The sequence below is a fragment of the Triticum dicoccoides genome, chromosome 3A (genome assembly GCF_002162155.2).
Source record: "Triticum dicoccoides isolate Atlit2015 ecotype Zavitan chromosome 3A, WEW_v2.0, whole genome shotgun sequence".
In the NCBI taxonomy this organism is placed as follows: domain Eukaryota; kingdom Viridiplantae; phylum Streptophyta; class Magnoliopsida; order Poales; family Poaceae; genus Triticum; species Triticum dicoccoides.
Window position 1 is genome coordinate 63,621,588 of NC_041384.1, and position 14,545 is coordinate 63,636,132.

The window sequence follows — 14,545 nt, forward strand, 5'->3', positions numbered from 1 at the left end:
TTTGTGGGGTAAGAACAGAACCAAAAATATAGCAGTGTGGAAGCGCATCGTAAACTTGCTGCCAGTAAAAAATACGGCCCGGCTGCTGTCATCCCTTCAAGTTGGACCAAAACAAGAAGAATGAGGAAACGTAATCGCTTGCGTCGTTGATACGACAGGCGTTTGGTTCGCCGTTGCCTATAAATACTCCGTATCCGGTGCTCATGCCAAGCCAAGCCAAACCGCATCCGCATCCGCATCCGTATCCATATCCAGCACCATTTGATTTGCAGCCAACCAAATCAAGGAGTACTCTACACAAAAGGCATAAGAATCCCACAGCCCATTTGCCATTTCGGAGAAGGAACCAAAAACATCCATCAATGGCCGCGGAGATGCCACCCCAGCCCCACGCCGTGTGCCTGCCGTACCCGGCGCAGGGCCACATCGCCCCCATGCTCAACGTCGCCAAGCTGCTCCACGCCCGCGGCTTCCACGTCACCTTCGTCAACTCCGAGTACAACCACGCCCGCCTCGTCCGCACGCGTGGCGCAGCCGCCATGGCCGGCGGCGCGGGCTTCCGCTTCGCCACCATCCCGGACGGCATGCAGGCGCCGTCCAGCGGCGAAGATGACGATGTCACCCAGGACATCCCGTCGCTCTGCAAGTCCACCACGGAGACCTGCCTCGGGCCCTTCCGCCGCCTCCTCGCCGAGCTCAACGCGGCGGGGGACCGCCCTCCCGTCACCTGCGTCGTCTCTGACCTCATCATGGGCTTCTCCATGGACGCGGCCAAGGAGCTTGGCCTCCCCTACGTCCAGCTCTGGACGGCCAGTACTGTCAGCTACCTCGGGTACAGACATTACCGCCTCCTCATCGACCGTGGCATCGCCCCACTTAAAGGTACGTATACATGTATCATGTATCCAATATCGATCGAACACACATTGTTGGCTGGCTGTGGACCTATCTGCTCTGGCAATAATACCATCTTTTTAATTACGTGCATGCATGGGCCGTAGATATGAACCAGTTGACGGATGGATACCTTGACATGCCGGTGGAAGACGTCCCGGGCCTGAGGAGCATGAGGCTCAGGGACTTCCCGACCTTCATACGCACAACAGACCTGGATGAGTTCATGGTGCGTTACGCCATCAAGGAGACAGAGCGCGCAGCCGGCGCAACGGCCGTGATCCTCAACAGCTTCGGCGACCTAGAGGGCGAGGCGGTGGAGGCCATGGAACCGCTCCTCGGCGACGGCAACGGCAAGCCCAAGGTGTACACGGTCGGCCCGCTGAGTCTGCTCGCGCCGCGCTCCACGAGCAGTACCATCGGTAGCCTCAGCCTGTGGAAGGAGCAGGAGGAGTGCCTCCAGTGGCTCCAAGGCAAGGAGCCCGCCTCCGTCGTGTACGTCAACTTCGGGAGCATCGTCGTCATGACCAACGAGCAACTGGTGGAGTTCGCGTGGGGGCTAGCCAACAGCGGCCATCACTTCATGTGGGTCATTCGCCCCGACCTCGTGAGGGGCGACTCCGCGGTGCTTCCCCCGGAGTTCTTGATGGAGACGGCGGGGCGCAGGCTCATGGCCTCCTGGTGCCCGCAGCAGGAGGTGCTGGACCATCCGGCGGTGGGCGCATTCCTGACGCACAGTGGCTGGAACTCGACACTGGAGAGCATGTGCGGCGGCGTGCCCGTCATCAGCTGGCCCTTCTTCGGCGACCAGCAGACCAACTGCAGGTACCAGTGCAAAGAGTGGGGCGTCGGCATGGAGATCGACAACAACGTCCAGCGCGATGCCGTCACGGGCCTCATCGCGGAGCTCATGGACGGGGAGAAGGGCAAGCAGATGAGGAAGAGGGCGGAGGAGTGGCAGGAGAAGGCTATCATGGCGGCCAAACCTGGCGGTTCGTCCCACCGCAATTTCGACGAGTTGGTTCGGGATGTACTCTTGCCCAAGACCGGCGACTCTGCACACGGTGTCGCGCGGGATTAATGCATGGGAAACGGAACGTCTGCGCTGCAAAATTACCATATTTTAAGAAATGTGTCCCTTAAACGACCGTTATCAGTGACGTCTCTATTTGTATACTGCAACTATTTCAATTTGGCTTGGTTTGTTTTGAAGCGATGGTAGACAAAATAAGCACATTTTGATGGACATTTAACTAGATCATATCAAACGTGGTTTGCTGGCTTACACGATTCTGAATCTGTGGATAGGGCGAATTCGCCTCATTTCTGCATAGCTTTGTTCCCGTTCCGTATTGCCGTTCGCATTAATTACATTCATGCAATACTTTAGAAAGAGCGGTTTTGATATTTCACTGAGGTCTAAGCAATTCACTGTAGGATTAGGTTCGCGCAAATACAAAAAAAAAAAGACAAGACATTTTCTTTTCCCATATAAAGATGTGACGATCTTCTTTTTTGGAATTTTCAAGGAGCTGCTACGTGTGCAGACCTGGTAGAAAGCCCAAAAGTGTGACCTTTGGATTTTATTTCATTTTAAAGTATAATATAGGTATAATCTTCTTTTATTTTATCCTGAAAACCATTTGTTTAATTTTTGAAGTACATTTTTTTAAGAAGATGAAATGCAATTTTCTAGGCCATCGGCCAGGCTAAGCACTTTCATATAAGGCTTTTGCAAGCCCAACCCACAAACCAACCCAACCCAAGATATGAATAGGTCCAGGATGATGACCGAGTCCCGTATCTCCAACTACTTTTTGGCGGCATGAACTTTCAGTAGCACGCCCCTACCGCGAATGCTATAGAAAAGAGCGTGACCTACTGTTTGGATACCATATCTCCCGCTGCTAGCCACCGTGCCAGCCTACTGTTTGTGACAAGTAAAAGAGCGTGACCTACTTGAAGCGAGTCGATCCGGTTTTCTTTGGGATTTTTTCTTTTTTCTTTTCTTTTTTGCTCTCCATGTTTTTAATTATTTTTGCATTTTTTTTCTTTGGTTTCTATTTCAGTTTTTTATTTTCTTGTTTTCATTCTATATTTTTTGTATATGTTCTCATCATTTTGTAATCATCCTATATGCAAGAGAAAAGCACCAACATGAAATATAGGGTATTACCTCCAGAAAATTTTAGAATCTTCTGTTAAGAAAAAAGCACCAACATGAAATATAGGGTATTACCTCCAGAAAGTTCAGTTCCACGATTGGTAGTTGTGTTGCTTCTGGCAGTGTCTCGCATTTCTTCAGTGTGGATACATGAAAAACATTATGTACCCCTGACAAGTTTGGAGGCAGCTCTAATCGGTAGGCTACTGGTCCAACTCTGCCAATAATTTGAAAAGGTCCTACATACCTTGGACTCAACTTTCCTTTCAAACCAAAACGTCTCGTACCTTTTCGAGGTGAAACCTTTAGGTATACTAGATCCCCCTCTTGAAATTCAACTTCCCTCCGTTTGGTGTCTGCTTGTTTCTTTTGACGGTTCTGTGCCGCCGTTAAATGCTCCCGAACTACTCGTAGTTTTTCCTCTGCCTGTTGAACTAATTCTGGGCCTATATACTTCCTCTCACCAATTTCTTCCCAGCATATAGGAGAACGACATCTCTTACCATACAAAGCTTCATACGGAGCCATCTTTATACTGGATTGATAACTATTGTTGTATACAAATTTGACTAGAGGAAGGGACTCATCCCACTTTTCTTTGAAGTCCAACATGCTTGCTCGAAGCATATCTTCCAGTATTTGTATGACTCGCTCTGTTTGTCCATCAGGCTGGGGATGATAGGCTGTACTAAAATTCAGTTTGGTCCCCAAGGTCTTATGTAAACTTCTCCAAAATCTTGAAACGAACCTTGGATCTCGATCTGAAGCAATATTTACAGGGACGCCATAGTTCGTAACTATCTCCCTAATATATAACCTTGTTAATTTTTCAAGGGTCATTGTTTTCTTGACTGGTATGAATTGTGCCACCTTGGTCAATCTGTCTACTATAACCCATATAGAATCATATCCTGCGGAAGTTTTCGGCAATCCGGTAACAAAATCCATACTGATATCCTCCCATTTCCAACTAGGAATTCTTAGCGGTTGCAGGAGGCCTGGTGCTTTTTGATGGTCCACCTTTACCTGTTGACATATTGGACATTCCAGGACGAATCTTGCTATTTCTCTCTTCATATTTGGCCACCAAAAATTTCCTTTAATATCCCGATACATCTTTGTGCTACCAAGATGTACAGTGTATGGAGTGGTGTGAGCTTCTTGCATGATCTCCAATTTCAACTCTGCATTTTTAGGTACACAAATACGTTCTCTCAACCATACAGATCCATCCATCCGTATGTGAAATTCTGATGGCTTTCCTTGCTCTATGCTTTCTCGGAGATTGACAAGAAAAGGATCTTCCAGTTGCTTTATCCTAATTCTTTCTTGAAGATCAGGTTTGACCTGTAGTGCCATAATAGTGATCGATGGGTCACGTACATGCACCTCTATTCCCATCTTGTCTAAGTCCTCCAAAATCTTCCTTTGTGAGGTGATTAAAGATGCCACATTGCAATCAGCTTTTCTGCTTAGCGCGTCAGCTACTGCGTTTGCTTTACCCGGATGGTAATTGATATTGACATCGTAGTCTTTAAATAGCTCGATCCATCTTCTCTGCCGCATATTTAATTCCTTTTGTGTGAAAATATATTTTAAACTCTTGTGGTCAGTAAAAATCTCACAGTGTTCTCCATACAAATAATGTCTCCATATTTTTAGAGCAAAGATTATAACACCTAATTCCAGATCGTGTGTTGGATAATTTTTCTCATATGGTCTAAGTTGTCGAGAGGCATATGCGATTACCTTGTTGTTCTGCATGAGGACACAACCGAAACCAATTTTTGAAGCATCACAGAAAATAGTAAATCCAATCCCATTTATTGGTACTGCGAGAACTGGGGCAGACACTAGTCGACGTTTTAATTCTTGAAAACTTTCTTCGCACTTCTCGGTCCAGTCGAACTTTACTCCTTTGCGAGTGAGCTGTGTCAGTGGCGCTGCAAGCTGAGCAAAACCTTCAATAAATCTCCGGTAATATCCGGCTAACCCAAGAAAACTTCTTATCTCAGTAATCGTGGTTGGTCTGTTCCAGTCCAACACTGCCTGAACTTTTGTTGGGTCTGCAGATATACCCTCTCCAGAAATAATGTGGCCTAGGAATGATACTTTGTCTAACCAAAAGTCGCACTTCTTGAGTTTAGCGTATAACCGGTGTTTCCTCAATGTTTGAAGTACTGCTCTCAAATGTTCGGCATGTTCCTCTTCTGTCTTTGAATATATTAAAATATCATCAATAAATACCACAACAAACTGGTCCATGAATGGTCTGAATACACGATTCATTAAATCCATAAAAGCTGCGGGTGCATTTGTTAATCCAAACGGCATGACTATATATTCGCAGTGTCCGTATCTGGTGCGAAAAGCTGTCTTTGGAATATCTCCTTCTTTAATTTTTAGCTGGTGATACCCCGATTGCAAATCTATCTTTGAAAATATCCGCGAGCCTTGTAGCTGATCAAATAAATCATCGATCCTAGGCAAGGGATATTTATTCTTAATAGTTACCTTATTCAGCTCCCGATAATCAATACATAATCGCCAACTGCCATCTTTCTTCTTTACAAATAATACTGGAGCGCCCCATGGTGACATGCTTGGACGAATAAATCCCTTTTCTTCTAACTCTTTGATTTGTTGCTTGAGTTCTTTTAGTTCTGCTGGAGCCATTCTGTATGGGGTCTTTGAAATAGGATTAGTACCAGGGACCAGGATTATGCTGAACTCAATCTCTCGGTCCGGTGGAATTCCAGGTAACTCTTTAGGAAATACATCAGGAAATTCTCTAACCACAGAAATATCCTCTATACGTTTCTCCTTTATTTCCAAGTTTCTAACTTGTGCGTACCTTGTTTTCTTGTGGCTCCCTTGGTACACTATTTTCTGTTGACCAGGTACTTGAAGTATCACTTTCTTCCCATGGCAATCAATAGTTGCATGATTTTCAATCAACCAATCCATGCCTAGTATTATATCAAAATCATGCATATCTAGTACTATCAAATCTGCCCGAAGTTCATGTCCCCTTATAATAACCGGACAATTAGTGCATACCCTTCGAGTTATCATCTCAGCCATTGGAGACTCTACCACGATTTTTTTCTTTATAGGTGTACTTTCTATTCCATGGGTACCAATAAATTTAGAAGAAATAAAAGAGTGGGTAGCACCAGAGTCAAACAAAACAATCGCATTATGAGAACATACTCGGAACGTACCTGTAACCACATTGCTATCATTGTCCACCTCATTTTGGGTCAAATGATTTACTTTAGTATGAACAGGCTGTTGCTTCCTTCCAGGATTGTTCGTGTACCGAGGAGCAATATTCGCCTTAGGAGGCGGTGCAGGTAGGTACAATGGTGTTTTTGGTGCAGGCAAAGCAAATGACTGATTATGAGTAAAATTCTTGTTCCGGCACTGACTGATAACATGTCCCTCCTTGCCGCATCCGAAGCATTTTCCCTGTCGCTGCTCACACTGGGAAGCCATATGATCTCCATGACAAATAACACATTTATTAACTATGGGCTGATATGTTGCTCGATTATTTGGGCGCCAATTTTGATGTGCCTTCCTTTGCATGTTTCCTTGACCACGGTCGTCGAACCTCATCTTTTTGTTTGGTTTCTCAACTTCAGCACGTTCTTCAAGGTATGCTTGTTCCACTGTAAGAGCCTTGTTAGCTATGTCACGAAATGATTTTAATTCAAATACCTTCACGCGCGCCTTGATGGGTTGATGTAAGCCTTGAGCGAACCTTCGCGCCTTTACTTCATCATTTTCAACGTACGCCATCGCATAACGGGCAAGTCTAGAAAAATTAATTTCATATTCTGCCACGCTTTTATCACCTTGCTTTAGTTGTAGAAATTCAAGCTCCATTTTCCTCTGAACACTTTCAGGAAAATATTTTTTTTGAAATTCTTGCCTAAATATCGCCCAAGTAACCAAATAATTTTCTGGATATTTCTTTTTGTGCACATTCCACCAATCAAAAGCTCCACCTTGTAACATAAACGTAGCTAGCGTCACCTTCTCTTGCTCTGGACAGTGCCTTGCTTCAAATATTTTTTCTATCTCAGTTAACCAGTCATCTGCATCCATAGGATTAGCACTGCCAAGAAAGGCAGGCGGCTTCAGTCGCATGAATTGGCGCAAGCTGTCCTGTGTCCCACCCTCATGAGAGTTCTCTCCTCGGGGTGACTGTTGTACTAACTGCTCCAAGATTATAGTCTGTCGCATTTGAGTTTGTTCCTGGCGGTTCAAAATCTCCAAGAGCAAATTACTTGGAGGAAGTTGATCTTCTGCGGTCCTTTGAGATCCACCGCTACCTCCAGCGTGGGTAGTAGAAAAATATCCATGATCGTGGTTAGCCATCTATACAATCATGAAGGATGGAGAGCAAAATAAATAAATAAACTGCCACTCTTCATAGCATGCATCAGTACATAAAAGTTGATTTTACTATATAAGAGGGGTTGACACGTACAACCAAAATTTGCACAGCCTCACCTGACAGGAGTGCTAGTGTCAACATCAAGCTACATGCAAAGGCTAGTAAAAATGGAAGCAACCTACTACTACTAGGGTTGCTACAGGAGGCAGACATCACATGCGAACTGGATAGGTCACACCATTACACACTAGATACTAGTAGCTCTGCCACTTCATTTATTTAAGCTAGTACGTACGACCACTCAAGTTGTACTATCGCCTGCTAGCTAGTACGTTGCACGCCCTTAGTTCTTTCCTTTCTCATCCTTCATTGCTACAAGCTGCTGACGGAGGCACCAGTTCTCTGCCTTCAAATCCATCATCTCACTCTCCTGTTTGTTGTTGACGTCTTCCAGCTCATCTCTTTCTTGCTTCAGCTTCTTGGTCTTGTGTCCCTCCTCCTCGATCCAGCGATCGCGGTCCTCCACCTCTATTTCATGGTCATGCTTTATTTCATAAAGTTGGGCCTGATGCTCCTGCTCTAACTCGTCTAGTTCTTGCTTCCTACGAACCTCATGGTACTGCTGGAGTTGTGCAATCTCCTCCTGGTGTTGCTGCTCAGAACGTGCCAAGTCCAGCAAAGTCTCCCAGTACTCATAGCTGTGCAAGTCCACTAGGCCAAAGTTCAGACTAAAGTAGAGTGATTTAAGCGCTTCACGAGCCGCCGAGCACCCAGCTTCATGATCATCCTCCCCATAGCCATAGAAGGTAGTGTATGCACCAGGGTCATGTGGAGTGACCTGCGCGTGCACAGCTCCCTGGATTCCTCCATCCGAAAGAGCACTAGTAGAGATCACTGGTGGCTCTAGGTGAAAATGATCGGCTACCTCCTCGAGGATTTGCACAAAGTTAAGATGGAAGATGGTTGGGCCATCCATCCCTGATTCCAACCACACATATTAGCACTAACAAAATGCATGCATAAGAAGTGAAATACTAAATTTCATGACAGGACATATAATTAAATGAGCCACGTAAATGTTAGCTTCACATAAAATAAGCACAAAAAAGAGCGTTTCTAACTTACACGCACAAAATAATACCCTGGTTATTCCCCATTAGTTGCAACAGTTTTTAATTTTATTTAACCTAAGCTCTGATACCACTTAAGCTGTCACGCCCCAAAACATGGTTCGGACGTAACAGCCGCCACGCGTTTATAAACAAAAGATTATAAATATGTGAGGCCTAAACTAAAACTTTTCACAATAATACACATAATAAGCATGTATTCTTTATTCTGGGGATACATAGTTCTTGCTGAAAATAAACTTCTAAAGTACTTCAATTTATTCCCTCCCGGCGCGTGCTACGCCTACTGCTCAAAGCCAAGCTCAGGATCATTACCACTTTGGGCTGCAAAAATAGAAATTAAGCAAGGGTGAGTATGATGATTCATACCCAGCAAGTAGCATTTATTCAAGGGTACAAAAGGAGAAAGTGTTATGGATATCACAACGGTGTAATTCAGTTTCAAGGAAATGATACGACAGCAATGGACAGATTTAGCGGCGGAAAATAAAGTAGTGCAAAAGGCTGAATTAAAAGATGATATTAAACAGAGTTCAACGGAATACTGGAAATATTTATAGCGGTGTATAGGGAAAATGGTATCACACGTGACCAGCAAGGTTCCCTACCCGGGACTCACAGGGGTGAATATTCACACTTTTACACTCTTAAGAGGGGTACTCCGACATCGACAGTCTCGACCAGAACCACGTGGGTTCTAGAAGAGCAGAGCCCTTCGACCCCCTGAGGCACGACAACTTGACTTACTAGTATGGGTCGTTCCTAAGGATCCATCACCGATACCCTGTTCGGAACAAGTGTCGCCCCCAGCGGAGAACTCAGACAGTCCCATACCTGAACCGTGACCGGTACAATATGTTTGCGGTCGTGACACCAATATAGACAATATGTGAATATGGAAATAAGGAGGTCAGTGGTATGATGAAACTTATGTAGTAATCATCACGTCTCCACATAAGCCCAAATAATCATGACGATTACTTGCTCACCGGAACATATTTCTCTTCAACAGTACCGTGGCCAACAAACAGAGGACAGTTGCAGAAGAACTCATATATCACGGTACAGTGGCTAGCAAAAAAAATACTAGCAGCAGTATATCTCTAGATCAGTGTAACAGTGTGCAAGTCGTAGGACCAAGCACAACAACAAAATATGAACAGAGGAACTGCTATTTGCCTGACAGCAGTACCCGTCTACCACGCGGTCGCTAGGAACAACACCAGTGAGAGCTCCAACTTCTTCTTCCAGCAGACGACTCTGACTAGTGTGTCAATGGTCCTACGCTACAGCACCTGGTCGCCTTATATACTGGTAACAAGTGAGTAGCTCCTTGTGAACACATTAATCGTCGTCCAGCTGCCGCCGTAACTCCTGCTTGCTCCAAAGGATAAGCTAGTGCCCCTTTGCTTCACCTAATGGCTGGTTCGATGCACCTACTAGCTCATGCATGCATATGTTTCTAACCAGAGCAATGACACGTACATTCTATCTCTCAAGGAAAAGACATGTAGCCATGCAACAAGCCTTCTCATCGCTGCATGCAAAAATATCTACTGCCCTAGACGGTGGTACAGTGTAATCCAAGAGCTAGCTGGCCTGTGAGAAGAAAATACAACTAACCTTACTGAGCTAGTCGACAGGCTACGTACATGCATTACGGCAATGGTGACTAGATGGATGCATGCAGTGCGTTGAGTACAGACCATGGATGTGGTGCATGCCATGCATTGATGCATGCATGTAAGTGTACGTAGATTGCTCAAGCAAATGCAATACTCCACCATCTTCTAATACAAAGAAAATCTACTAATGATTGGGATGCACCTATTGGTCTTAAGATATTTATATCCAAAATTATTTATAAATACTAGCATGCCCGAGTTATTAGAAAAATGATAGTTAAGCAAAAATGCATTTTAATTATCCTTAAGTAACACACGGGTGTTACACTTGCAACTGGGACAAAAACAACTATGTGGCCCAGTTGCGAGCCGAGCGTGGACTTGCAACTTGGAGGAAACACAACTACAAACCTAGTTGCGAGTCAGGGATGAACTTGCAACTGAGATAAAAAAGGGGTCGGGCCTAGATCAGCCCAGTTGCAAGTTGACGGTGGGCTTGCAACTAGGGCACAAAAAAATATCGGGCCCAATTGCGAGTTCATGGTGGACTTGCAACTAGGACAAAAAACTCCGTGCCATTGTGAGTTCAATTTTGGACTTGCAACAAGGATAAAAAAAGTTCGACCCCAGTTACTAGTCGAGGGTTGACATTCAACTAAGACAGAAAAAATGGTCATGCCCCAGTTGCGAGTCGATGGTGCACTTGCAACTAAGATACAAAAATGTCATATCAGAGTTGCGAGTTGAGGGTGGACTTTTAACTAAGGCAAAAAAATTCGGGCCCCAGTTACGAGTCGAGGGCGGACTTGCAATTGAGACTAAGAATGATCGGGGTCCAGTTGCGAGTCGAGGATGTACTTGCAACTGGGAAACATGTTGTGCTTCAGTTGCGAGTCAAGGATAGACTTGCAGCTACAAAAAAAAGTTCTGGCCCTAGTTACGACTCGAGTTTGGACCAGAAGGAATAGAAGAAAAGATGCAGACAGTTGCGCGTCGCAAAAATCTCTACGTTCACCACGTTCGTGCAGGTCTTCTTAGTCCTTCAGTTCCTCTCGTGTGTGTGTGTGTGTCCACCTCACGTGCGTGTGTTGATCCAGGGCTTGTTCCAACTTCCAACAGACAAAACCTTGTGATAGGGTCTGAAACAAAATAAATTTTGTCTAAAAACTGAAGAAAAAAAAGTTGCACGAACTCAAAGTTGCGGTGGACGATGGATCCGTACATGATAAAAAGACCACGCTCACAAGTTTCTGGACTTAAAGATACAATATCAGAAGAGCTTAACCGTTCTGTTTGTCCCCTCAAAAGTTAAAACAAGAGCGTAACTAAAGTAGAGAACTGGACTTCAGTTCTGAATCCAAGACGGTTGATTCAGCATGCACGAGTGCCGAATTACAAAAGCCAGTAGTAAACGTCTCAACAAAACACTGATCACCGAAACATTTCAACCATCGCCAACCGGGCCAGTGGTCGCTAAGCGTCAGAATCACCTGGTACTTCGATGTAGTATTACTTCCCCTACCTGAAACAGAGGAAAATAATTTTTTAGCGATCGACTCTGTATGATATCAGTAGTGGAAGAGACACTTAATGTGGTATATGGACAAATATACAACTTAATTGGCGTCACCTGTTAAGAAGTTAACCCTGCTTCTCATTCCTCATCTTCATCTAACAGATGAGCTTGTACTTTTTCAGATAATCGGACAGATTCAGTTGCTGCAGCTCTTCAGCCGCGCCATCGACTGTTTCCTCTTCAGGACCTTCAAAGGCCAGAGCATATTATATCAGCCAATTTGTTTGTTTCATGGGTCTTTTATGGATCACAGACATAGGGCAGATTGCAGGTACTTAATAGTTGATTCATTCTGCTTATTCATGGCAATTATACCTTTGTCACAACAATTCAAATTGAAGAGGAAAAAAGCAAAAGAGGTGGCACAAGAATTCTGAAAATTATCACATAACAACATATACGGAGTGATCAGCGCAATAGAGAATCCATAGGAACATAATCTGTGTTCAAGGAACTGAATGAAATCCACAAAAGGAATACCTCTTGCAATTCACTTCAATAGCTGATTCACTATGCACATTCTGCCAGAACATTCCAAGTCTTGAAAACAAAAGCTAGCGCGACCAATTATATACTACCGTGAGAATTACGTTCAAGAGAGAATGCTAGTATATCTAAAAAAATTGAACACTAGTGTATGGATTCCTGCAGACAGTTTCTATCAGACACATGAGTATCTTTAGAAACATTCCAAAATAATATTCAGAGCTGGAGCTGCATCTTAAAACTCAAGGAGCCACATGAAATCCATGGAAGGACCTTACTGTGACACTTCACTTATATGTGCATAATGCTTTGCAAACCAAACTCCTGGCGAAGTTATACAAATACAAGTGTCTAAGTCAGAACTCACATTAACACCAGGCCTATAAACGGAGAACACGAACGCAGTAAGCCGCCATAGCCTAGCAGTACTATCCACAAAGAACTACAGGACTGGGCGTTTCACATGCCCGTTGCATACTTACGTTGTACAGGAGGCTAAAGTGTTGAATGCAATGTCTTGCATTTACTGAGAAAAACATATACGTTGTACAGGAGGCTAAACTCTTTTTGACAGATTTGGGAAAGAAATACAAGCTAAATATATACATGCAGTTAACGACCTTACAGCTTTGAATTGAAACCCGGCCCATAGCAAGCATATATAAACATCAATTTAAGAATAAAAATGTATACAGGGCGTATGCTTAGGCAATTTCTGGTGGAATGAATAATGTGCACTGGATCTTGTTTAGTAAATACAGTGCTAAATACAACCACGATCTTGTTGCTGCATATGTAGTGTGAGTAGGAAGATACTCAAAGAGGATTAATTTACTCTAAAAGCTCATTTTTAGCCCCTTACACTTATCAAACATAACCTGTTACTCTAAAATTTACTTATCAAACATATTCAAAGAGGACTAATTTAGTCTAAAATTTCAACATTTGCAGCAAGAACTGAAATGTTAGCCCTTTCACAATGCCACAGAACCACACCACTTCCAATCACTAACAAGCCAGTGGCAAAGAATCAGAGAGTCATGCAGCAGAAATGCACAACGAGTTACCTGAGCAGAGAGCCGGTGGCAGCTGCCAAGCGTGAACGAAGCGGGAAGCGACGTCTTCGCGCGGCGGCTCAACCAGCTCGTAGACCTCGCACCCCACGACCTTGCGGGCACGCACGTCGACGCCGACCAGGTGCTCGTCCAGGAAGAAGTAGACCACGTCGGGGTTGATTGGATGGATGAGCGCCAGCACGGGGATCTTCCTCGGCAGACCAGTGGCCTTGTAGGTGGCGTCGTTGCAGATCTCCGCGAAGGTGGCCTCGTACTCCAGCGTCCAGTCCGTGGACTCTGGGTAGTCGGCGAGCGTCCAGACGCTGATCTGCGCGGCGCCGTTGCTGTTGCGGTTGCGGTACATGTCGACGAACCGCAGCTTGCCGGCGCTGACGCCGACGCAGCGGTACTTGTCGAGCAGGCCCCAGGCTTCCTTGGACTTGAGCGCCTTGCCGTCCGGGAGCGGGACGACGTGGAGCGCCGGCGCGTCGGCGAAGGGGTCGCAGGTGAGTAGGCACCAGGAGAGGTCGACCCACCAGAGCCCTCCCGGAGCAGGCGACGACGCCGTTGGGGCTGAGCTGGCGCGCCGGGAGCGGGTAGCGCACGCTCTTGCTGACCCACTCCCCGACCTGCGACGAGAAGCGCAGGAGGTCGGCCGTGTCGCCGCCGAGGAAGGGCTGCAGCTCGGCGACCATGAAGCCCTGGCCGTCGGGGGAGGCGACGAGGCCGAGGTGGCCCGGGTGCGCGACGAGCTCGGGCTTGGGGAGCGGCAGGGCGGCGGCGGCGGCGGCGTCGAGCACGAAGTAGCCCGCGACGCGCGGGCGCCAGGAGAACTCCTGGCGGCCGGGGGTGTCGATGATGGTGGGGCCCGTGGCGCGGCCCTGGTCGGCGTGGAGGAGGAGGAGGCCCGCGGAGGGGTCGGCGGCGAGGACGGAGGGGAAGTTGTCGGGGGTGGTGCGGCACGGGAAGATGCGCGGGGGGATGGTGAGGAGCGCGACGCGCGGGGGCGCCGGCAGCGCGAGGGAGAAGTCGGCGGCGCCTGGGCCCGGAGGGAGGTCGGCGTTGGCGTCGGCCGCCGAGAGCACCCGCGGCACGCTGCCCAGGATGACCCACGACGGCGGGGGCGAGGCGGCGGACGCCATCTCGGCCAGGCTAGCTTGGTGCGCCGGTTCGTGCGTGCGCGTGCGCGGCGTTGGTGGTGACTGGCGAG

The 14,545-nt window shown here is 46.5% G+C and overlaps 1 protein-coding gene and 1 pseudogene across 1 annotated transcript; one reads left to right on the plus strand and one right to left on the minus strand.

The window, feature by feature from the left end:
* Nucleotides 1–228: 228 nt before the first annotated feature.
* On the plus strand, nt 229–2,179 carry LOC119267161 (7-deoxyloganetin glucosyltransferase-like). Its single transcript, XM_037548507.1, has 2 exons — nt 229–882; nt 1,002–2,179. Exons 1-2 carry the CDS (start codon nt 363–365, stop codon nt 1,973–1,975), a joined length of 1,494 nt encoding a protein of 497 aa, XP_037404404.1. The 5' UTR covers nt 229–362; the 3' UTR covers nt 1,976–2,179.
* A 9,262-nt stretch (nt 2,180–11,441) lies between these two features.
* Nucleotides 11,442–14,477, minus strand: LOC119271952 (annotated as a pseudogene).
* Nucleotides 14,478–14,545: the final 68 nt, after the last annotated feature.